The following is a 26,037-nucleotide window of genomic DNA, read 5'->3' as shown; positions in this document are numbered from 1 at the left end:
ACTTTGCTGTTTTAGGACCTGTTAGGAAATAAGTCACAGGAGGGAATAAATTCCATTCTAAACCATTAGGTACTGTGACTGGGACTAGGCATCAGATGACCTGTATTCAGTTCCATCTCTGCTACCCATTTAGCTTTGTCTTTTTGAGGGAGGTCATTATGATATTTCTAACGCACCTGTCTTGGCACCAGGAACTGTATCCAGCCCACTCAGAGGAGTCAGTAGGAGACTTCTCATTATTTCAGGGGCTAGTGGAATGGGCTCCAAGCCATCCACTCTCTCTGGGCCTTAGATTTTTCAATCTGCAAAAGAAAACTCAGCCACTGAGAGCTACTTGAAAGCAGTGTGTAAATGCAGATCTTTTCCTGTTCCAAATCTGCCTGAACAGCAGCTTTCCTTTATTTTCAGCATGGAAATTCCACCTGCCCTATGGAGCTCTGAAAATCTCTCCCTCATTTCTCTACTCCACCTCATGGCTCCCACAGTGTAGCCACTCATCTCCTACCCAAAGACTTGGAAGCCCCTCACTGTTTCTCTGTATTTGGCGAGAAGGGTCACTCAGTTAGCAGGAGGTGCTTCCTCCCTCTTAGGAGCTGACTGTATTGGCACTGCAGTGTTTCCAAAAGCCAAAAAAGAAAAGTCATTAGTGGACGCATACCAAGGCTCCCTAATATCCCCCAAACAAATCCACTTTAAAAAAAACTTTTCAGTTGTGCTCCGTGATGTACAACGTGAGGACCTCACACCCATTCACTGTCTGATCTTCAGCAGCCTATGAGGCAGAGCAGAGTCATTCTCCATCTGTATGTGCAGGTAGTGAGAGACACAGGTTCAGTGACTTGCCAGAAGTCTGTAGTAGACAGACATAGTAGACAGACAGACAGAACCCAGACTACCTCAGTCCCAGAGCAGAATCTTAACCACAGACAGACCATCTTTCCTCTCGACCTTCTACTACTCACTGTGGCACTCTGACACTGAACAAGAGTTCTTCCCACTTCTGGGGATCCTACACCACTAGGTGGTGAAGGGAAAGGGCTGGGCCACCTTGAGGGGCCTGCAGGGATGTTCTGCCAGCCCTGTCCCATCTGTGGATCCTAGACGGAGGTATGAGAGGAAGAAAACATAGGCTCAGCTACACCATAAAGCACAAAATAGAATTAAGTATTTTTTTTAAGTGAACAGAAAAAAACAATTAAGTTCTTTACCTACTTGAACAGTGCCACCTAAAAACTGGGGATCTTCATCATCACAGGCTCTGGGCAGCTGTCCCAAGAGTCCAACCAGCTGCCTCATGAGTAAGCATCTAGTGATCCTCCACACTGCATAAGTGTAATCTCTGCCTCTCATGCTGTATGCACGAGACAGAATTATGCAAAACAGCCAGTGAGTGGAACACACCAATAACGTGAGCAGGTACATAGATGTAAAAGCCATAGATGGTGTACCCCTGCAGCAGAGAACAGTGCCTTTCCCGGTGGGACAGATGCAACAGCCTAGAGGCCTTGCAGCACTTGGGGCAGGGATGGAAGGGGAAGAGACATGCTGCAGTTGAGGTGCCAGAAGGTGGCAGGGTAGTGTGGATGCTTTGTGCTGGTTCAGTTATGCTAGTGCAATTCTCATCTGCAGATGAGGGTGCGATACTGAGTTTTGGCTGTCTGCACTTGTGCCCATGTTGTCTATTCACACTGAGCCGCCTCACAAGTTGTTTGGCATATTTGATTGTCCTATTTGCTAGCTGGCATCTACCCATCATCAGCCACTCAGTGCAGTTGGGTGTGACCATCAGGCTTGGGTGCCTAGAAATACATATTAGCATGGCTATTGTATGTAGAAGATAGACCCACACTTACTGTAAGACAAGTATCCAGCTAGCACAGAAATAAACAGTTCAGCTTCAGAGACCTCTCCATTCCAGTTGTAGTGTTCTTACATGATGTTCATTATGGGAAAACATCTACATAAGGATACAATGTCCATGCTAGTTCAGAACAGTAGCCAAAGACCAGGATCTGCACGAATGGGGAGCTGTGATGCAAATATACATTACAGACCAGACCATCCCATTTCACAGCTACAATGCAATTGATGGCAGCAGGTTTTTGCCTCTTTTAATAGAGGAAAATTTGGCCCTTATGTCCCGTAATGTCTTGCTTTGCAGCAGTTGAGCTGTGGAATCCAAAGCCATGGAAGGGTGAGATTTTGCCACCTGTTGGCACCTGTCTTAGGAATGGATACTTGCAACACATCTGCTGGATGGCAGAACTTGCAAGGTAGGGCCTAATCTTCCATGGCGTTTAGCTAAATGTAAACAGGTGAGGGTAACAATGCAGAGCCCAACAGCAAAAAGCTTAAATTAATACATTGCACACCAGTGCAACACACAGTTAAAGCAAGTACTTGCCCTAAACCCCCTACCTTTGCACTTCCATGCAAACCATTCATTTATAAAGAAACTCCCTGGCACCTCTTCTGTAGAGATCTCAGAGTGCCTCATGTTAATGAATTAACCTGAGAGCCCTTCAGGGAGCAGAGGGGAGGGGAAAGATTGATTGGTTTTACTCTTATGACCCCATCTGATGGTTTCTAGTGCCTGCCTCACTTGGTCCCTTTTTCCCCCTCTGTTTGGTGATCCCCAGCACATTAGACCCTGGTCATGCTGGGCTATTTGCACTTGGCTAAAAGGGATCATCCTGGAGAATAGCCACGTTGGGGGTGGGCAGTTGTGCTGCACATCCACCCCAAACCCGCAGCCCCTCCTTTTAAACGCCAAACCCAACCAGCATTGGTTGCTATGGGAAAGAAGGGCACTGCAGTTTGAAACCATTCCCACATGTTATGAACGGGGAAGAAGCCAACCCCGCGTACCCCTTGGCTTACCATGACTGGCTGGAAACCGAATTCTATTGCCCAGGCGTGTGTGATGTGTCACCATACCGACAGGTGCTCAATATAAAAGGCAAAATGTGACCTTGTACCTAAAACACATCTGCTGTGAATTGCTTGATTCACTGTGAAAGAAAGTCTCCCTTTTGTTCTCAGAAATGTACCTTAAATTCTACTCTCCCTTTTTCCCCCCTGCAGCTGCAAATGTTTCTGTGCTCCCCGTATCAACACCATCCTTGAGGTTATCGCAGATTAGAAGGTGAAAAAAAACGAGCTCATGCAGTCCGCCCACACTGATAGGGCACAGCTGAATGCATGGAGGCATTCGGTGGCAGAGGCCAGGAAAGCATACAGTGCGCGTGATCAGAACATGGAGGAGGAGATGCTGAGGCTAACGGGGAAGCAAATGGACATGATGAGGTGTCTGGTGGAGCTGCAGGAAAGGAAACTAGAGTACAGAACCCCACTGCATCCATCGTGTAACCGCCTGCCCTCCTCGCCAAGTTCCATATCCTCCTTACCCAGCTGCCAAAGAATGCATGGAAGGGACCCTCGCGGCACCCCGCCACTCAACTCCGGGGGATAGCCCAAGCAACAGAAAGTTGTCATTCAAACAGCTTTGATTTGTAGTATGGCTACAATAAGCAATGTGGCCTTGTCCTTCCCTCCTCCCCCACCCCACCCGGACTACCTTTTACTAGTCAGGATTGTCAGTGGTTGGGGGGGAGATTAGCTTACAGGGAAGTACATTCGCCAAAGGGGGAGCTTTGCATCAAGGACAAACACACACAACTGTCACACCATAGCCTGGTAAGTCATGAAACATTTTCAAAGCCTCTCTGATGTGCAGTGTACCGCACTGTGCTCTTTTAATTGCCCTGGTGTCTGGCTGTTCAAAATTGGCCACCAGGCAACCTCCCACCCTGCCATAAACGTCTCCCCCTTACTCTCACAGATATTATGGAGCACACAACAAACAGCAATAACAATGGGAATATTGCTTTTGCTGAAGTCTAACCTACTCAGCAAACAGCACCAGCGCCCTTTTAAATGTCCAAAGGCGCATTCTACCGCCATTCCGCATTTGCTCAGCCTATAGCTGAAATGCCCCTTACTGCTGCTAAGGCTGCCTGTGTACGGCTTCTGAGCCATGGGAGCAAGGGGTAGGCTGGGTCCCCAAGGATAACTACTGGCATTTCAGCTTTCCCAGTGGTAATTTTCTGGTCTAGAAAGAAAGTCTCTTCTTGCAGCTTTTCAAACCGCCTGGAGTTCTGAAAGATATGGACATCATGCACCTTTCCCAACCATCACACATTGATGGTGAAACAGCCAGCGCTTGCAACACCATTGAGAAGTACCCCTTGCAGTTTATGTACTGGTCTGGTGCCAAGATAGGGATATGCATGCTGTCTATCGCCCCACCACAGTTAGGGAACCCCATTGCAACAAAGTCATCCACTATGATGTGCACATTTCCAAGAGTCACTACCCTTGTTAGCAGAAGGTTATCAATTGCCTTTGGCTACTTGGATCACGGCAGCCCACACGGTAGATTTGCCCACTCTGAATTGATTCCCGACTGACTGGTAGCAGTCAGGCATTGCAAGCTTCCACAGGCTCTCGCTAATTGCTTTGCAACTGTCAGAGCAGGTCTCATCTTGGTATTCCTGCACTTTAGGGCGGGGGAAAGCAAGTCACAAAATTCCATGAAAGTGGCCTTACACATGTGAAGGTTTCGCAGTCACTGGGAATCATCCCATACCTGCAACACTGTGGTTCCACCAGTCTGTGCTTGTTGGCCAGGTCCAGAATCAGCATTCCCCTGTATCAACATGCCCCAGTGCTGCCAGGATATCCCATGCTTTCAGAAACATTCCATGCTTTCAGAAACGTGTGTGTTTGTAGGTTTGGTCACAAAACAGGTTGTACAGTAGTTGGCAGAGCAAGGGGATATTAGTCCTCTTGCAAAATGGAAGCTCTTTTGTGCAGCCGGAGCATTCTGTACTAGTGTAGCCAAGTCAGCATGTGAGAAGCTATCTTTGAATGATGAAATGTTAAAGATAGCAGCATTTATGAACATTGATATTAAGGAAGACTGCACTTTTGAACAGGTTGAGCACTTTGTTGGTAGAGACCAGCACAGATTCAATCTCTCTCCACCTGAGATAGAGAAGCTGCAAGAGAAGGTTGTTGATTACCAGTTGGTGCAGAAATCAGATCCCCCTCAAGGTGTACGGGATGAGGCAGCAGTACAAACTGACACAGAACACTACTGTGCAATACAGGATGGACACTGCGTGGGCATATTTTAGCAACATCAAAAGCCCTAGTGGTCTTCTGAAGTTTCCTTTACTGACCAGGAGAGCTAGGTTTGTCTTAGTTTTACCCTGCTCAAATGCAGAAGAGGACCTGGGGATTACAGTAAACGAGAAGCTGGATATGAGTCAACAGTGTGCCCTTGTTGCCAAGAAGACTAACCACATATTGGGCTGCATTAATAAGAGCATTGTCAGCAAATTGAGGGAAGTGATTATTCCCCTCTATTCAGAACTGGTGAGGCCACATCTGGAGTATTGTATCCAGTTTTGGGCCCCCACTACAAAGGATGTGGACAAATTGGAGACAGTCCAGTGGAGGACAATGAAAATGATTAGGGGGGTTGGGGCACATGACTTATGAGGAAAGGCTGAGGGAACCAGGCTTATCTAGTCTGCAAAAGATAAAAGAGGGGGGATTTGATAGCAGCCTTCAACTACCTGAAGGGGGTTTCCAAAGAGGATGGAGCTCAGCTGTTCTCAGTGGTGGCAGATGCCGGAACAAGGAGCAATGGTCTCAAGTTGCAGTGGGGGAGGTCTAGGTTGGATATTAGGAAAAACTATTTCACTAGGAGGGTGGTGAAGCACTGGAATGGGTTATCTAGGGAGGTGGTGGAATCTCCATCCTTAGAGGTTTTTAAGGTCAGGCTTGACAAAGCCCTGGCTGGGATGATTTAGTTCGGGTTGGTCCTGTTTTGAGCAGGGGATTGGACTAGATGACCTCCTGAGGTCTCTTCCAATCCTAATCTTCTATGATTTTAAGAGAGAGTGTTTAGTCTTGTTCAAAAAAATAAAACCATTTAAACCAAACCTTGGTCTAGACGGGACACAGTTCTCTGTTATCCAAGTGACCTTGCAAATCCTTAGCCATGTTTCAAGTTATAAAAATAGGAAAGGGGGCCAACATGGCAATACAGCAAAGCATATGAATAAAATGTGAAACCAAATTAGATATTAAAAAACAATGTGGAATCTGAATCCTTTATATATGGTTTGTTAGATTCAAATTAATTTAATTATTTTACATTCATTTAATGTACTGTTTGGTTGTGTTTTATTTTAATTGTTTAATTTTAATTATTTTTTTATTTTGGAATCTGATTCTTTTGGTTTGCTGTAATTGTAATATGAGCAATAATATAGAAACCAAATAATATTTGTATTGTAAAGTGTTTTTCAAATGGATGATCACTATGACAAGGTGATATGCAAAATAAACACTGTAGTGATAAAAAGGGTTTTGTTAGGTTTATGTAAAAACAGTTAATTTTTGACTATTTCTCTTGTTCTGTCCACTAAACCAGGGGTTATTAACCCTGGTCTTCAAGGGCTCTCCAACCATCCAGGTGGTTGTTCTAACCCACAATTAATTTTTTTAATTAAAATCCACTGGTTTGAATTAGGACATAGCATTTCCTATGTAATATTAAGCAGTGTACATTTTAAAACAAACTATTAATGCTGGTTGGATTAAAAACCTGGACTAGGACCAAAGATGAGTGTCTGTGAATTAAGCAATAACCTAACACACCACATGGAAAGTCTCACTCTTAGGGACTGTAAATCTCACTCTTAAGGACAGCCAACCTTTGGCATCTCTGCAACTTCATTTTATCAATTTTGATTAATCAAACTAAGCAACCATTTAAAACCATTTATTTACATACAGATACATGTGTAAGCAATTTTTCACCAAGTACAAAAATTAAGTTACAAATAAACCGTGGCGTTTTACACGGTCATTCGTCCTGTCACACAAAAGACATTCATTCCGTACACTGTTCTTACTCAACACATTTTAGCGGTCTTGGCAACAGAAACTTGAATACCATAGAAAAGCCAAATACTTGTGGTAGTTTATGATTCGCGTTTGGCAATTTGATAATAGTATCTTTCCTTTTCAGAATAGGACATTCTCTTCCTTTGAGTTTTAGGGGGAAGTCTTAGAAAACGATGCATTTTCTATGATGAAATGGCTAAATAAGTATTTCACTATTTGTGCCTGATCAACAACCAATGCATCATCCTCTCGTCATTGTGGCTGTGAGATTCAGACATTGAAACAAGAGGGTCTCACCTAAAATTCTGTATATTGTGCTAAGTCTATGATCAGTGGAAAAACCCAGATGCCACACAGCAGTTATTTACAGAGCCATTTAGATTAGAAAAAAAATATTTCCGCCTGGGAAATTCCTTCAATATTATTGGCATGGACACCTTCAGCAAAATGTTGCTATTTGCTTTTAAAAGGCTTTTTAAGCACAAGTTGAACTGTAGCAGATGGTACTTGGTTCATGCTTAAAAATTATCTACTTTAATTTTGATTTAATACTGATCAGAACGGATGATAGTTTGGTTCTTTTAAAAAAAACAACCCTATGATCTTACTTTAAAAAAAAAACTTTTTATAGTAGACTATAGACACTTTAGAAGAAACAAGCTTATGCAAAAACTATAGACCCCTAAAATCTGAACTTGAAACATGTACAAACAACAACATGCTGGTTAGGCAATATTACAAAGGGAAACAATCAGACTCAAAATATTAATGAATTCAAATATTAGCAGCAAAAGCTTTTCCTCACAGATTAAATGAAGTAGGAAAGCCTCAGTCTACAATTTCAGAGGTGATCTGTGATGCAAAATAAGACTGAAGCATAAATGAAAGAGGAGCAAAAAGGGTGTTTCTGCAGATTGACAGGAATGACTGGAGCTGCTCCAGTTGAAGTTTTTCTTTCTCAATAGCTGTGAAAAATGAAATAGTAACATCTGTAATGCAACTTACTGTGCTAAAAATCCATGGCATGCATTTAAATATTTCTGGTTTCATGATCAGAGATATGCGTGTGGTTCAAAATGAATATTAAGATTCATGCCTTCTGGCTGACCTTATCAGATGACATCTTTCTGCCCCAAAATGTTGAAGAAAAATGAAATCTTAGTAAACTCTGACTGTTTGCTAAGAAGGCCAATTATAAGGAAAAGAGAAGACAGAGGGGACATGATAGCAGTTTTCAGGTATCTAAAAGGGTGTCATAAGGAGGAGGGAGAAAACTTGTTCATTTTAGCCTCTAAGGATAGAACAAGAAGCAATGGGCTTAAACTGCAGCAAGGGAGGTTTAGGTTGAAGATTAGGAAAAAGTTCCTAACTGTCAGGGTGATTAAACACTGGAATAAATTGCCTAGGGAGGTTGTGGAATCCCCATCTCTGGAAATATTTAAGAGTAGGTTAGATAAATGTCTATCAGGGATGGTCTAGACAGTATTTGGCCCTGCCAGGAGGGCCGGGGATTGCACTCGATGACCTCTCGAGGTCCCTTCCAGTCCTAGAGTCTATGAATCTATGAATAAGGAATCTCTGTGAAATATTCTGCAAGTGTAGAGCAATGGGTGATGCATGAGTTCACTAAGTCCCCACACACACACACACCCCTTTAAACAACAATAAGTTTAGTTGTCACTCTATTGAAATGCGCAAAAAGAAACCCAACACATTTCCCCCTCAAAAGCTCTCCTGGTGTGGAAACCAAATTTTATTTATTTATTAAATCTATTGCCAACAGTATCTCATTGGACTTTAAACATATTCTTAACATTGCAGAAATAATGGCACAAATGCCAACTCCACAGGTGTTTGCCAATCTCTCATTGAGAAGTTTATGGAAACTATTACATCTACATATTAATGATTCATCCCACTGTGCAAAATAAACCCTCGAAAGCTTGAGTAGATTATGAAGGCCCACAGACACACACACAGCCCCGACACACACACACAGCCATTTCTACATTACTAATCACTGCTTTCTATCTTTGCAAATGACTGTCTGCAGCCAGGACATGAGCCTGCAGCCATTTTTACCAATGCTAAATAAATTCAATAGCCATTAGCCACTAAACCCAGAATTGCAGGAGCCAATTGCAATGGGTACAGCAAGAGCTGTTTTCCCAGCAGTGAATAGCATAGACAGCCCAAGGGATTTAAAGAGAGTCACTTCAGGTATTCTACAGCATAGACTCGATGGTGTCTTCAGAGACCGTGGAGTCGCAGTTTAGTAGGCTCCAAAGTGCTCCTTCCAGCATTGTTTAATGGCCACATTGTTCTTGAGGGTGGAACCATCTTGGGAATGCAAAGGGCTTGGGCCTTTGGAGCGTGGCCCATATATAGTTTTTGTTGCTTGCAGGGGCGGCTCTAGTAATTTCGCCACCCCAAGCGAGGCGGCACACCGCAGGGGGCGCTCTGCCGGTCGCCGGTCCTGCGGCTCCGGTGGACCTCCCGCAGACGTGCCTGCAGAGGGTCCGCTGGTCCGGCGGCTCCGGTGTACCTCCCGCAGGCATGCCTGCGGATGCTCCACCGAAGCTGCGGGACCAGTCACTACCTCCCCAGGCACGTCTGCAGGAGGTCCACCGCAGTCGCCTGCCACCCTCCCCGCCGGACGCCGCCCCAAGCGCGTGCTTGGCGCGTTGGGGTCTGGAGCCGGCCCTGGTTGCTTGAAAGAAGCTTCTCGTGTCATCCTGATCTACGAAACCCTGGGTCTCAGAGGCCTGCTCTTGCCACCGCTTATTTTTAATGTCATGTTGCCTCCTTTGGACTGTAAAAGCAGCAAAGAGTCCTGCGGCCCCTTATAGACTAACAGACGTACTGGAGCGTGAGCTTTCGTGGGAGAACACCCATGTCGTCGGATGGAATTGTAGGCTTTAAGACCAGTCTTATTTGGGTGTAGCTCACACAATTGTTTAGGCTGTACTTACAAGCGCCCCATTGGAAGATTCAAGGGGAGCCACTTACATGGCCTTCCAGCACCAATGTATCCAGGACCAACATCAATGCAAGGGTCACAACTGAGAAAGCACAGAGGTTTGACCTTTAATCCATAAATTGACAAATGTGGCTCAGACATTGGAGGATAAGAGCAAGGGGTTCTAGAGACTGAATAGAGGCCTAATGTCTCTAAAATGACCTCAGATTACAGCTGGGCAGCATTTCTCAATATTGGAAAAAAAGTAACTGGTTTTCTAACCAGCTCCTACTTTGGACTGTTACACTGTGGGTGGCATAGAGGAGGAAAAGCGAGTTCCTCCTTTTCCCCAAGGAGATCCACAATGCCAAAGACATACAATCATTTCCAGAACTGATGGGCCAAGAAAAAACAAAATTCTTTGAATATTACATGCTAAAGGTATGGAGTCTGTAACCACCAGCAACTTACCTTCAGAGAATGGAGCAGTCTAGACAAAGGAGTGAGCGTGTCATCTACCACCTCTGTTTTGGTGACCAGTTTCCATTAATCACAGCATTTCCTATTATGCAACACTATTTTGTAGCCAGGAAAATGAACATCTTCCCCTCTAAGGATTTTGCCTGTTGGATCTATAAGTCAGGACTGTATCATAAGATGGTTATTCTCTAGAGCCTGAAGCAAAACAAATGGCTTAGAGAACAGAAGTTCTTAACTCGCTTTTAAAATATGCATTTCCTAAATAGTAGAAACTTATTATAAGAACATAAGAACGGCCATACTGGGTCAGACCAAAGGTCCATCTAGCCCAGTATCCTGTCTTCTGACAGTGGCCAATGCCAGGTGCCCCAGAGGGAATGAACAGAACAGGTAATCATCAAGTGATCCATCCCCTGTTGCCTATTCCCAGCTTCTGGCAAACAAAAGCTAGGGACACCGTCCCTGCCTATCCTGGCTAATAGCCATGGATGGACCATGAACTTATCTAGATCTTTTTTGAACCCTGTTATAGTCTTGGCCTTCACAACATCTGCTGGCAAGGAGATCTACAGGTTGACTGTGCGTTCTGTGAAAAAAATACTTCCTTCTGTTTCTTTTAAACCTGCTGCCTCTTAATTTCATTTGGGGACCCCTAGTTCTTGTGTTATGAGAAGGAGTAAATAACACTTCCTTATTTACTTTCAATTATCCTTGATACTGGCCACTTAAAGATGAGCATGCTGTTAAGGGCATCCACAGAAAGGCCTAGCTAATTTGTTCCCAGCTCCTTACTCAACTGGCTCTGATGTTGCTCAATGTGATGGTGAAAACTTTTGTTAAAATTTAAAACAAAAAGACCAAAACACTTTACAGGCACCATAAATACTTTTCTTTCCAGTAGTGACTGTGGGGTTTGCATGGTCAGAATGTGTTCAGTGTATGAAAATAAAAATCTCCCCTCCCCTTAATATCATACAACACAAGGTGGTCTAGTAATGCACTGCTTATGACTTGCAATGTAAAAGAGAGGTTTGAGGAAAATACTCGAGCATTTCATCCTTGGACGACAGGACATGAAAAACAAGCATAATGTGGCACCTGTAGCCCTTCATCACTCCAGTCCTTCTGGCACCTTTATCGAGTACCTCTACCTTAGCAATTGATATACTATGTAGAAAAATCCAGGACGTGAAGACTAAGAATGTTTTTAAAAAATAGTATGGTATTTTAGTGAGATGGCAGCATTATCCCACAGGGCATATACCGCAACACTTAAGTAACCTGCAAAATCAGCTATGTAGGAACTGGATGGTCTTTAAGAGGTCAAACAAAACTGTATTGGAAACTTAAGTGGTATTTTTAAAGGAAGTCAGTTAAGAAAGGAATCCTCCCTCCTGGAGGTGCTCCTTAGTGCTGGCTTCACTGTATTACCTAGCACAAGAGAAACCACCAAGTCAAACACATTTTCCTGTTGATTACACTGTAAGGGAAAAAAACTGACATGCGACGGCAGGAAAATATGCATTACAAAGCGGCTATCTTGATCCACAACACATACACTTCCCATCGAAAATCAAAGGCACAGTATGATACAGCCCAAAATTTTTTTAGGAAAATGTGACAAAGCATTTTAAAAGGCCATTTTTATTTTTAAGATTTACTTATTGGCAGCTTTTTCATGTTAATACAAAAGGCCAGTCAACATCTTCAGCAAATAATACATGATATCGAGCTGATTAATGCTAAGTTACAATGTATCACAGCCACAAAGTTACCGAGAGTTTTAGCCTCATTCAGGTCAATAAAACTGATACCAAACATTTAAGAATTATTTGCTATGTATGCGTCCAACCTCTTTTCCAATTTTGCTTTAACATCAATGTGTAAAGTCCAATGTATTATTAGAACATGGCACTAGAGGTGTAATATAACAAATACCATAGTTCTTCCACATTAGAGGTTTTATATAAAGAACTTGCCGAGGCAAATAATTATACATACATTGGAGTCGGAGACTTAGAATACAAAGTAACAAGAAAATTAAATGAATCTATGGTCATGGATCCAAAAGCTACTATAATACAGAGTCGATGCCAAACTGGTACCTTGAATTGCTTCTCCAAGGTACAGTTTCATAAGATGATCACTGGATGAGTAAGACACAAAATGATTAACACCACCACTTGCTGCCATTTTCACTTAAGCTTAAAAAAAACATACAAAATTGTATGCTTGCTTCTCAAGCAAGACCTGTAACTACAAGCTTTCATTACTCAAACACATTGGGCTGCCATCTAAACTGTGCTCTGCCTTTGAACCCTTATACATGATCAGTGCAAGCACAATATTTTGGTCAGATCTGATCTGTTTAGAACTCCATCAGTCAGTATTCTCAAAACTAGTTCTTTACATTAGGAAATTACTGTTTACAGAGCTTTTTTGACTCAAGAAAAAAAGTCTTTTCACCACCACAATTGACATCAAGGAAGCACAGTCCTTATCCGCTATGTTCAGGCTGAGAAAAAGAGGTAAAGATATTTTATGGACAGAGCTTATTAGCATACTTTCACTACTTACTCTAAGTTACACATTCAGAGGACAGTAATGTAAGAAAACTAGGTTTGGTCTATGAAATATTCAGCCGAAGTACTAGCACCAAACGGAGTGACTAAGCCGGTATCCATATCTTTTTCCAAACTGTTGTTTGTTTGAAAATGTTGATATATATGTTTTTAATTCCAAGTTCATGAAAGTGCCTGCGGATGAGAGATATAACACTAATTCAAAACATACAATTGAGTCCTGCATCAGGATGCTGTGGGCATATACACATCCTAAGCATTCATTTGGCTGGCAGCCTGGAAGAATGCCAGTACTGTATAGTCCAAGGCTTTGAGTTCATCTTTCTTTAAAAAGACCAAACGCGTGCTGCAAAAGAGATCCTGCATTCTTCCGTATCATCCAGGGAGGCTGTTCTGATCTCCAACAGAAAGTGATGTAGCAGCCCATGCTCTGGATTTGAATGAGCGCCTTGTGCAAACTATTTTTCCTAACCAACTCCAGAGACTGCAAAAAAGATTAAACCATATTATATTCTGCTATGTCGACCTGCAGGTGGAGCGGCCAGCCTGCCATGCTTTAAGATCGGAACCTGACTTAGGTGTGAGTCAGATGGGTCAAAGTGGCAGGAATTGCCTTCACTGAGATAAATCTCAGCAAAAAACCTCTTGGCCCATTTGGGGTGGATCTTGGGCCAGCCCTTAATTGAAATTGCAGCAAGTCAAATAGCTGATACTTTTCCCCTCTCCTGGTAACGGGGAAGCCACATTGTTCACAAGCGTATTCTGTCTTGCCTCACTGATCAGCCGGCAAGCTAAGTCCAGAAAGAGTTTTTCCACGTTATCGGATTCTTTAGCAGAAGTTTCCAGATAGTACATGTTTTGGGCCTCTGAAAATTCTTCAGCTCTTTGTTTGGAGACTTCTCTTTTCTCGGCTAAATCAATCTTATTACCTGCATTAATACAATATTTTAAGAAAGGGAATTAATTTGACTTGTAAGACAAAACCAACAGAAATTGATCTGGAAGAAAGGAACCATTTGTCACCATGTGTCTCACATTAGGTTCTTTATTTTAAACAAACTATTCATCTTATAAAGCGACAAAATTAAATGCTCCCTCTCCTGTCCCCAAAAGAGTGGAGTCTCTGATAGACAACCAAGCCTTTTTAATATTAGTTCGTTTCATGGAATTTTCCCCAAGAACACGCAAGCCATTTAGCATTAATTTAGTGCTAATGCACCTGTTTAATATCAATTGGCATTAAAGGATTTCCCTTTTAATGTCTATTGAACAATCACTGGTTCTTGCTCCAAGGAGCACTTAAAATGTCAATTATTGCATGTGGGGGCGCCAAATGCAATATTTTTTTCATATAATTATGAGCTTTAAAAAGAGACCTGCTCTCCAGTTTTAATTACAGATATTTGTTCATTATATGGTTACTGAACATGGGGAATGAATGGGTGCTGGAAAGCTGTTAGAACTAGGTGAGGTGAGGAACCCTCCCCCTCAGGGAGATTTTATTTTTAGCTTATGGCAGAACAGATCAACATTCGCGTAGGGGATAAACCAACTAATGATTAATCTGATATTAACTGCACTTGGTTTGGGAAGAGGTGGGAGTTGAGGAAAGGATCCCTTTCCACTGCCATCATTTCCATCCAACAACCTCTCCTTTACAATGTAATGGTTCATGGACATACTTTATATGAAGTTACATTTATAGAGAGTTAATAAGTGATTACTAGAGTATATAAGCATCTTACCAAGTTACAGATGGTTATAAGCACCTCAGTAGAAGGTGCTACAGATGGTTATAAGCAACCTACTGGATTCTAACAATTTATTAGCACATTATTGTTTATTAACCTTTTATAAACTATTTATAAAATATACTGTACCTTTAATCTACACTGTGAATGGTTTCTTGTCACGGAACCTCCATGCATTTTAGATTGCATTGTTAGTGTGCATTAGGGCACCTAGAGTCTGGGATAAGGGTCTTTTTAATTATTTTTAAATCCAAATAAAGACTAAATACACCAGATTATTCTGTAGAATTGTCCTATCTACTCTTTAAATGTTAAGCTATTTGAGAGAGAGAGAGAGAGAGAGAGAGAGAGAGAGAGAGAGAGAGAGAGAGCGCTTGCTGTTAAATAACCATTCAACCCACCAGCTGACTAACCCTTTCCATCATTCTTCAGCTATGCTGAGACCTAGTCCCTGGACCAAGTCCCTGAAAAGTGATGTTTTGACTACTGGATTTGGAAAACAAAGTGCAGCATTGCAAAATGGTAATAGGCCTCATCACTGGGTATACCTTGGTGCACATTTCTGGTAGCAAACTCTTGTCTGATGGCTGGATTTGCTTCATCTCAAGCAAAGGCACGTTACTCAACATGGCATTTTCTTCATTTATATATTTTTTTAATTCTCTAAAAATCCATGTGAAATTCTGGTTTAGTACCAGTGAAAGGTGTAGCCTCATGGCCCTGGAGACAGAAGCACATGCTCTTCTTCACTGCCCTGCACTGTGCCTCAGTAATGAGGGAGAGGAGGAAGACACTCCAGGCTCCACATGCCCACTGAGTCTTTGGCCTCTCTGCTGAGAATGCCAATTGGAATGGTAGTTTTTGTGATGCCGACACCTGCCACTGCAACAGGACTAAGGCCATCAAAGCATAACGACTTTCAGCCACTACCAATCTTATTTAGATATGATCTGCGAACCTAGAGGTGTAAAGCTCCATTTACTCTTTCTAAACTGCGGCGGCACAGTCAAAGCCATGGGGCTAAATTGGCTTAAGATGGCCAACACTTTGAGAAGCAGCAGTTGCTATTCTGAGTTGTATTATTGGTGCATTGGCTTTACGTATTGGAGGAGTCATTCAGATACAGAAGTTGTCTTGGCAATGTCACTCAGGTGAATGGCTTTACAATAAGATTCTACAGAGATATAGGTACAGAACCTACTGGCATCAAGAGGTGTCCAGTCCAGCATATTTGGAGGAGATCCTGGCACTATGAGATAAAACAAATGCAGTATTTTCCATTGCTAATACCTCTATCTGCCAATGACCCTAGTCAAACTCCAGATGGACATGGCTGATTATTCTCTCCCGGCAAAATGAGCTCTTATAAAAGCACAGTACTCACTTACCCACTAGCACAGTTATGACCTTATTGCTGGCGTACTGTTCAATTTCTCTCAGCCATTCGGGAAGGCATCGGAAGGATTCTTCACAGGTTATGTCATAGGTCAATATTAATGCATTAGCGCTGCGATAATAACTCTGCGTAATGGACCGAAATCTCTCCTGCCCTGCCGTGTCCCAGATCTGCAGCTTTTGGCACAACAGGAAGGGGAGAAAGGGTAGGAGAAAATATATATATATTTTAAAAAGCATTAAACCATCCTTTACTAGATGCTTTCAGGGGAAACCCAATGATGGGAAATCAGGTAACTTTTAATTCTTTTGGCTCCCTCTTCCACCCCACCCCCCATTTTTGTTTCTGTTCCTGCATCTAAAGATTTAAATTCAAGGCACTCTGTCAGCTGGCATTCCAGCTGATTTCCCTTGGACACAGCAGGTCTGGAAGCTTTCATGTGACTGTAGGGTGACCAGGTGTCCTGATTTTATAAGGACAGTCCCGATTTTGGGGTCTTTTTCTTATATAGGCTCCTATTACCCCCTACCCCAGTCCCGATTTTTCACACTTGCAGTCTGGTCACCCTGTGTGACTGTGAGCATTTCAACAAGCAGTGGAAGCAGTAAGCCATGCTGGCTTGGGATTCTAATGCTGGCATTACAGGGGGAAAACAAATGCCCCCTGAATTGAGGACAATGACAACAGCTGAAAAACAAAGACAAAACATCTCCCCCAGCTGCAAACGAAGTTCTCCTGTTTCAAATGAAGAGTGAGGGAGGAGGGTGAGGACAGAAACCATAAGAAAGAACAAACAGCGTGGGCTTGTGTATGAACTTTCAGTCAAGCATCTCAAGGTTCGTGCTCTGCATAAGCTTGCACAGATCACCTCCCTGCTGTCTGTCCCCAGTCTGGAACTGCAAGGAAGGGCATATAACCACTTACCTACATCAAAGGGGTTGTTGATGCTCTTTGAGCTCTTGAAAGGTAACAGAGTAGAAGTGTAAAGTACTATCATTTACACCGTCTTCTCGGGGTGGGGGAGGCGAGGGGGCTTTTAAAATAACATTGGCCCTGATCCTGTAGGGAGGGAGCTCTGTGTCCGACCACGGGTCTGCCTACACAGCGATCACTGCAGGACTGGGTCCCTAAAATCATGTCCGCTGGTCAATGGCATTTTAGATTAGTCGCAAGATAACAAGTGACCTCAATCCACATTAAAACAGAAAAGTGCTTAACTGGACCATGACCCAAAAGGACCCACACTGCAGCCCATGTTTACACTGGGAAAATTAACCAACAATTTCAAAATGGTTCTAACGTGGTTCAGCTAATCTGGTATTAAATTGGGGAAAAGGTATGTAAACATGGCTCAGATGAGAGAACCATTTTCACCGAGGTTTAGTAAATCTGCTGAAATGCCAGTCTAAGCAAAATGGTACCAGTCACTATAGCCTACACCTGAACCAGTGTTCAACCCAGTCTGAAGTTTGGGGTAAGTTACCTCCCCACTCTATGCAAAGCTTTTAAGATTCTGAATTCTTAACTGAAGCTCTGTAGCAAGATGCCATTGGCAAGGAGCTCAAAAAAACCAAATAAGTACATGCGGAAAGGTAGATGCAGCCAGAGCTACCAGGAATTTCCTAGGGCTTAGCAGAAATGTAGGAAGGCTTTGTTAGCAAAGCTACATTATTACTGAAAGAAGAGACGTTGTAGAGGCCCTGTAGAAATCATGATCATAGTATATTCTACTGAGAAAAGGCCTAGAAACCTGGAAGTCCTGTCTGCGCTACACAAACAAGGATGATCTCCTGCCACTCTTCATAATAGTAATGCTAGAATGCTAGTGGCCATATTTCCTTTCCGCCACTGGTGTACAGGGTACTGTGCATTGGTTGCTTGCCACCACGAGCACACAGTGGGCTACTTTCTGCTGCATATATTAAGATTACAAAATATCTTTTGGAGGAATTTGGCCATCAACATCTGCCTTTGCAGAACATTTGCCTATGCCTGCAATACATTTCTTGACTATATTCTAGTAAGTAAATCTAGAGGTATCAGTTGACCTTAAAATTTCTCCAAATCATTGGTCTCATGCCTAAACACAACTGCCTCATGAAACAAAAATGTATAATTTGTATCAGTTGTTAAACTGATGAACTTTTGGGGATCTAGAATAAAAGCCAATTTTGTTTAGATGTGGTCAATGATTCATAATGTCTCAAATTTCAATATTTTAACTCAATGGGGCACTTCTCTATTCCAGGCTTTGGTTTTTAAAGTGCCTATCACCATATCTGAACATCTGAATGGTTGAAAGCTGATCAGAAAGATCAACGTTTTGGTGATCTTTGGTGGAAAAGTTAAAGTCAATGGGAATTTTTCCTGTACTTAGCAGACCACGACAGAGTGATCAAAACTTAAAAGATTCTAGCTCAAGAGGAACATGGAAGTTAAATGGTGTCAATCACAGCATTACAGGTAATCTATATTATATTAGCTTCTGAAAGATGAGAGCCCCACTTAGCCCATTATCTCATTCCAGGCCTTAGGGTCTGACTTTGAAAAGCTGCCTTTGATTTTGTGGAGAGAAAATTAATTGTGTTACCAATTCCCAGCACTCAGGCATCACACTGCCTGGTCTGTTGGCAAATGCTGTTTAGATAGCTAAGTATTCAGAACTGCAGTAAAGTGGGATGCAAAATTGTAAGCACAGTTCCTTGCGGGTGCAAGTCAGGTGTCAGGGTGGATCTGCTTTAAAAATCAGGGTCTTTGTAATTTGTTTTTGTTTCTGTGGGTTTGATGTTTCGGTTACTTTAATAATGGTTTACTGATGTGTAAACACTTTGTATTTCTGCAGGATATTCTAGGGATGACCTCTCTGAACTGAAAATGGCTTTTTGATGAGGATGTTCTATCACACCAACATGATGAACTTTGAAATTGGAAGAAACTGCTTTGGGGAACAACAGGACAGAAGCGCCTGTGATTGGATTTAGCTGTCATTCAACCCACTTGCTGGATATTTAAGTTAGAAGAAAAGCCCTAGAATTTGTGTTTATTGATAAAAATCTGCTTTCAGCCAAAATGTGTGTGTCTGTTTTTATCACTGTTCAGCTTATCTCTGCCAAAGTAAGTGAATTTACCATCTATATTTTCCCATTTTATGGTCTTCCTAGGGAAGTCAAAGGATGTTGCCTGACTTACACATGAGAACACAAAGTTATCTGGATGTTATTTCTTGGGGAAGCATCCTACAGGCTGTAGGCACTCTGTGGGTGCTCAGCACCCACCGGTAGCCCCGTGAATCAGCTCCTCCCTCCCAGCACCTCCTGCCTGCTGTGATCAGCTGTTCAGCAGCAAGCAGGAGGTGCTTGGAGGGGGGAGCAGGGTTAGGAAAAGGTGGGGGAGGGGCAGAAGAGGCAAAGGCAGGAAAGAGGCTGGGCGGGGATGACAGTTTGGGGGAAGGAGTGGGGTGGGGGCGGGATCTGGGGTGGAGCAGGAGTCGAGCACCCCCTGGAACTGGGGAAGTCAGTGCCTCTGCTACAGGCCTCAATCTCTAAGTTCATAGATAGGAATAATTCTGTTGAGTTCAATGAGACCACCCCTGTGTGTAAAGTTAAGCACATCCTTAAATGATTGCAGGATTGGGGTTATGCCTGATTACCCCTTTAGCTGCTATCCACTTATCTTGAATGTATTCAAGATTACTTGTTATTTTTGTAACCTTTTAGGCATTAATCAGATCTATATAGAGTAGGTGTGGCTTGAGTGTTTTTTAATTTTGATTTTGTCAGAAAAGATCAGGAAGTCCAAAAAACCAGCCTTGGATCGCAGAGAGTTTCATACGCTGTATCACATAAAAGGATATGAAGCGATTCAGAACGTCCTTGTCTTGATTTTTACACTGAGGTCTCTCCCTGAGCTTTCTTCGCTATTCTTCAAAACTGAGATGATTTCTAAAGAAGTCTCACATGAGCAAGTCTGTCTGTACAGATTTTGGAATGCAATCCTCAAAGCTCTAAAGACATTTTCCCAAGCAATCTTGAATACCAAGAACTGCCCTATAAATAGTTCTGTTCTGTCAACTTAGCTCTTAACAGTGATGCAAGGAGGTGAGTGGAGTCACAACATGGGAGTTTTACAATGAGCTTATAGGCAGAGAAGTCCCTAGTTTGAGTGACATGTCATTTTTATCTCTACTTTGCGTGCCTGAGTCACACCTGCTTTTCTTGCTAATATACAAGTATTTACTCCCGTTAGCACTGTTGAGCAAATACAGCTGTGGGAGAGTAAGGTGGATTCTATTCTGCCTCACACATCAAGAAAAATCAATTAAGTTCCGCTTGCAGAATCTCTTACTACCAATGCTGGTGCAAGAGGCAGAAAGAACCCAGCTTGACTTTCAGACCCCAAGTAGTGACTGGCAGTTAAATCTGCAGAGCCAGTTTCCCCTTTCACTTACACAAGTTTCACACTGGTTTAACTCCACTGACTGACTTAAACATAGTTGTTCTTGATTTACACCAGTGTGAGAGAAAAATCTGGCTCAGCATCTTTGGATCAGGACCATATAGAGAATGAACATGAGAATTCTTCACTCCTAAATGTCACCTGTCAATAGCACTGCTAAACATAATACAACCCTATCTAATTGTAGGCTGCTTGAAATAAGGGTTGAGTGTGTGTGTGTGTGTGTGTGTGTGAGTCTCTCACACACACACACACACACACACACACACACACACACACACTAATTCAAATGTTTCAGGTGACCCTATCTGGATAGGCTGGGCTGTGTCTGTTTTGTACAGATTCTTGGCCTGTAAGTCTTCTACACTGTACAATGGTGGCATACTACTACTTAGGGCTGGTCTACATTAAGGATATTTGCACCAGTGTGCCAAACTGGTATAAAGCAAGGATTGCGTCAGTGTCACCTAACCCAGGGTGAAAAAATCCCTAATGCAGGCAAGACCTTAGTACCTAATGCTTTCTTTCCTGCTGCTCCCTCCCTGGCTTCAAAGCACTGTGCACAACATCAAGTTAACCCTGGTGGTAACACACTTGTTATGGTAAGTAAGGATCATCCCCATTTACAGATGGAAAAATGGAGACAGAAAGGGATAGGCACTTGATCAAGGCCGCAAAATGAGGGCGTCACCAGGGCCAGAATTAGCACCCTGGTGATTGCTGGTTCTCAAGCCTGTGCTCAGATCATATTTTGCTACCGTCAGCTGCTTAGTATTTACTAAAGAACCTCCACAAGATACAGGTTTGCACCAGCACCTCGCTGACAACCTTCAGGGTGATTTTCCAGTATAAAAAGAAGTTGGAAGAGAGAAACAGGAAACTCCCAAGTTAGAGAAGAATGGGCCCAAGATTTTCAAAAACTGTTGCCTAAAACTAGGCTCCTACATCAGGGGTGGGCGAACTACGGCCCGCGGGCCAGATCCGGCCACTTCGGGCTTTGGATCCGGTCCACAGGATTGCCCCCTGGGGCGCCGTGGCCCCCGTGCCGCTCTCAGAAGTGGCCAGCACCATGTCCCTGTGGCCCCTGGGCGGGGGGGGCAGAGGGCTCCGTGCATTGCCCTTGCCTCCAGGCACCGCCCCCCGCAGCTCCCATTGCCCGGGAACGGGGAACCGCGGCCAATGAGAGCTTTGAGGGAGGTACCTGGAGGCACGGCAAGGGCAGAGCATGAGGAGCCCCCCGCCCCCCTCATCCTCCAGGGGCCACAGTGCTTCCCTGGGCTCAGGGCGCGGGGCAGGGGCAGGCATGCAGGGAGCCTGCCCTGGCCCTGGTGCACGCCGCTGCCACCCGGAGCTGCTTTAGGAGCCCAAACGCCTGCCCCTTGCACCCCTCCTGCACCCCAATCCCCTGCCCTGAGCCCCCTCATACACCCTGCACCCCTCCTGCACCGCAGCCCCCTGCCCTAAGCTCCCTGCTGTACCCTGCCCCCCTGTGCACCCCAACCCCCTGCCCTGAGACCTCTCATACACCCTGTACCCATCCTGCACCCCATCCCCCTGCCCTGAACTCCCTGCTGCACCCTGCCCCCCTGTGCACCCCAACCCCCTGCCCTGAGCCCCCTGCCTCCACCTTGCACCCCTCCTGCACCCCAACCCCCTGAGCCCCCTCATACACCCTGCACCCCTCCTGCACCCCAGCCCCCTGCCCTGAACTCTGCTGCACCCTGCACCCCATGCACCCCAACCCCCTGCCCTGAGCCCACCTTTCAACGTCGGGAGCTCTGCAGGGGCAGCACTGCAATGACTACAGCTGGCAGGGGAGCGCATACCACATCTGAATTAACAGGAGTTCAGTAAATGGAGGCTGAACTGAAATAATTCTTTGCATTTCCATAATCCCTAATACGCAAGTGCTGTGCAAATATGGATTGAGTTTTGCAACACCCTTCTTCAAAGCTGCACTATTATTATCCTCACCGATGAGCAGAGGCCCAGCACCGAAATGATTTGCCCAAGGTCTCAACAAGCCAGAGGCAGGAATAGGACTCAAGGGTCCAGACTTTTCCAGGCAATAAGGCCACATGCACGCGCTCTCTCCTCTGTGTCATCACAGAGCTTCAAACACCCGACAAGTGCTTCCACCACCGATTACGAAGAGAGACATGAATACTGCGTGGTTCACCTCCACCCAGACAGTAACACAACCAGGGGCGGATTTAGAGTTAGCAGGGCCCTGTGCGCAGCTTCATTTTGGGGGGACCCCCCCGGGGACCCAGCCAAGAAAAAGAACATTCTCTCTTATCTCTTCCTCCCCCCCCCCGCAATTTTTATTCCTTTTTTCCCTCATCCTCTTCCTATAAGTAATAGGAAGTAAATGAAAATAAAGTGAGGTACTTTAATTGGGGGAGGGGGTTAGGGTGCAGGAAGGGGTGCGGCGGTCAGGCTCTGGGAGGAGGTGAGGAGTGCAGGCTCTGAGCTGAGGCAGGGAGTTGGGGTGTGGGAGGGGGTGAGGGGTGCGGGCTCTGGGCTGGGGCAGGGGGTTGGGTTGTGTGGAGGGTGGGGGGACAGAGGGGCAGTTCTTACTTCGGGCAGCGCAGTTCCCAAAGCGACCAGCATACGCACCCCTCTGACACCGGCTCCTAGGCAGGGAGGGCCAGGGGTCTCTGCACACCACTGCCCGCAGGTGCTGCCCCCATAGCTCCCATTGGCTGCAGTCCCCGGCCAATGGGAGCTGTGGTGTCGGTGCTCGGGGCAGGGGCAGCGTGCGGAGACACCCCCCACATGGGCCGTGGGGACATGCCGGCCGCTTCCTCTGTGCCGTGCTGCTCCCGGGAGGGAGGCAGAGAGGGCAGGAACTTGGAAGCCACCTTAGTCCTGCTGCTAGCATGCCTCTGTGCGCCCCTTGGAGGGGGTGGGGGACGGGACAGCAGGTCTCCGTATGCTGCTCAGGGTGGGAGCAGCATGCGGAGCTGCCTCCCCACCACCAGGGGCACACAGAGATGTGCCAGCAGCTGGACGCTTCCAGGAGCAGTGTGGGGCCACTGTCCATGGCATTCAGGCAGCCTGCCTGCCTGAGCCCTGCTGTGCCGCCGGGTTGTCAGATGATATTTGTCCTGCATTTTGGGGGCCTCCCTGTCTGTTGCTGGGGGCCTTGTGCCACCGCACGGGGTGTTTCATGGTAAATGCGCTCCTGAACACAAGGAAGCAAGTTGGTAGTTTCCTACCTTCACTTTTTCACCTTTTATCTCCACAGTCTTAATCATAAAGTCAACTCCGATAGTGGCTCCTTGACCTGGTGGGAAAAGCCCCTACAAAAAAAGCAGATTGGTTAAAGCAGATTCTGCAGTAAGATAAGAGAGAAGATTTCACCTGCTGATGAATCCCCACCAGGTTTTTGTCCCATCCTTCTTCCTCTTTAATTCTATTCCCCTCTCCCCAAACAGTTCTTTTCCATCAGAGAGAAGTATCAATAGATGGGGAAACAACTCAGAGTGATTTGATCACAGTCCGTAGGTACCTACATAGGGGATAAATATTTAATAATGGGCTCTTCAGCCTAGCAGAGAAAGGACTAACACAATCCAATGGCTGGAAGTTGAAGCTAGACAAATTCAAACTGAAAATATTGTGCAACTTTTTAACAATGAGGGTAATTAGCACTGGAACAATATCATCAAGGGTTGTGGTGGATTCTCCATCATTGGCAGTTTTTAAATCACGGCTGGATGGGGTTTTTTTAAAGATATGCTGAAGAAATGATTTTGGGGGAGCTCTATGGCCCATGCTATACAGGAGGTCAGACTGGCCTGAGAATCTATGATCTAGATATTCCGAGAGACCTCTGTGCCACAGGAGATGCAATCAGTTGTTCTGCCGCCCTAGCTAATGGAGGCCTGGACTCTCCCCTACTCCATACACAAATCTCCAACTGAGTGCACTGGGAATCCAATGGATGGAGTGGCAGCAAAATCAACTCTTATGTTACCTGGGACGAAACAACAACTGATCATGTTTCTTGCTGTACAAAGGTCTCTCCAGTTCAACTCCAGTTATTTTCCATAGAGTAAGGAACGTGACAACTTGACTTGTGAGGCAGAGAGGGGGAGGGCAAAACAGAGGAAAGGGGGATTGAGAAAGAGGAGGAAGAAAAGAAAAAAGAACTATAGATGTTTACACCCTCCTCTGAGGCATCTGGTATTGACTGATGTCAGAGACAGGGGACCGGATTAGATTGGCCATTTAGCTGATTCACCATGTCAACTTCTCGGTTCCTAGGAATGAGTTGGTGGCAAAAGCTTCAGGAGCATCATTAGAAGAGAACATTTTGTCATCACCACTTTCCATTTCCTCAGCACTGTCCTGCAACTCTGTGAAAGCCACTTTCCAAGCGATACTCTCACATTCTTGTGCAAAGGTTTGTGTGAGTGAACGAACAGTCAGCGGTTATCCTGACAGCAGCAACGTTAAGAGGTTTCAACGTATGTTTCGTGGTACTATTATATAAATAATAAATAAAACAATAATAGCTTTTCAATTATTGGTTTCTAGGCCTGTAGACTTACACAAAGCCACATTGATTTCTAGCCTCTGCTACCACCAGCAGCAGCAAGCCAAAGCTTGGAAAGCAGCAGAATTGGCTGCAGATTTTACAGTTTAGCCCTAGTGCTGCCAGCTATTTGCTTGCAGCTGGAGAAGGAGGAAAAGAGCGAGTTTAAGATTTCCAGAGACTTATTTTTAAAACCAATCCCAGGGAAAAAGTGCTGAGACTTTAAAGTGAAACTTGCCCAGAAACCATAACTTGTGTTACATACAGTATCATGCAAACTTCCCCTTTACCTCGGTTACAGAAATCCTGCCCCTCCTTTTCCCCAGTATCATTGCACAGAAAAGGAAATCAGCCCCAACACTTGTGATTTTTTAAATTTCTGCAAGGCAAGCAGGGACTTACCCAACCCCCATTTCTATTTTAAGGATTTAGCTGTGTGGGTCACAGAAGACAACAAAAGCAGGGGGTTGAGAGGTTTGCTGAGCAACATATGGTCTCATCTCCCCACCCCCCCTTTTTAAAGTCATCATTCAATAGCCTTTACAACGCTTGCAAAGCTTAATTTTTAAAGGGAGTGTGGTGGAAGGTGCTGCACTGACAATCCCAGACACTGAATTTCTCTATCCAGACAGCAGTTTGGAAGCTTCCCAGCCCTCTGCAGGGTTCAGGGTCGAAGAGCGATGGGATGCAGCAAGAGGGTACTTCAGTCTTGGTGACCCAAATCATGCTCATCTACAGGCTCCTCGTTTTTCTCTCAGCTAGATCTGCCAACAAGGGGGCTAGTTTTGTAGGACATAACCCCTCGCAGGACCTACAGCACCAGGACTTGTGCTGGGGATGTTGGTATCACAACAAAGTGCTTTAGCTGATCTGCGTTGTGGGCGTGCACC

General features: G+C 44.6%; 2 protein-coding genes across 6 annotated transcripts in view; one reads left to right on the top strand and one right to left on the bottom strand.

Moving 5' to 3' along the window:
- Positions 1-19,016, top strand: part of DDIAS (DNA damage induced apoptosis suppressor) — a 34,313-nt gene extending 15,297 nt beyond the window's left edge. Inside the window, exon 6 of one of the 3 annotated variants that reach the window (XM_045020758.1) lies at positions 18,992-19,016. In XM_045020758.1, the coding sequence (XP_044876693.1) occupies positions 18,992-19,001 (10 nt within the window). In that variant the 3' untranslated portion in view covers positions 19,002-19,016. Of the gene's footprint in view, positions 1-408; positions 3,014-3,084; positions 4,740-18,991 lie in introns of those variants that run through there. The other 2 variants (XM_045020751.1, XM_045020744.1) reach the window with 2 other exon arrangements.
- Positions 12,049-26,037, bottom strand: part of RAB30 (RAB30, member RAS oncogene family) — a 66,423-nt gene continuing 52,434 nt past the window's right edge. For all 3 annotated transcript variants that reach the window (XM_045020784.1, XM_045020771.1, XM_045020776.1), the window contains 3 exons: positions 23,826-23,909; positions 16,142-16,325; positions 12,049-13,931 (listed from right to left, as the gene is read on the bottom strand). In XM_045020784.1, the coding sequence (XP_044876719.1) occupies positions 13,681-13,931; positions 16,142-16,325; positions 23,826-23,909 (519 nt within the window). In that variant the 3' untranslated portion in view covers positions 12,049-13,680. The remainder of the gene's footprint in view (positions 13,932-16,141; positions 16,326-23,825; positions 23,910-26,037) is intronic.

Source organism: Mauremys mutica, chromosome 1, assembly GCF_020497125.1.
Source record: "Mauremys mutica isolate MM-2020 ecotype Southern chromosome 1, ASM2049712v1, whole genome shotgun sequence".
In the NCBI taxonomy this organism is placed as follows: Eukaryota; Metazoa; Chordata; order Testudines; family Geoemydidae; genus Mauremys; species Mauremys mutica.
This window is presented reverse-complemented; position numbering and strand designations above follow the sequence as displayed.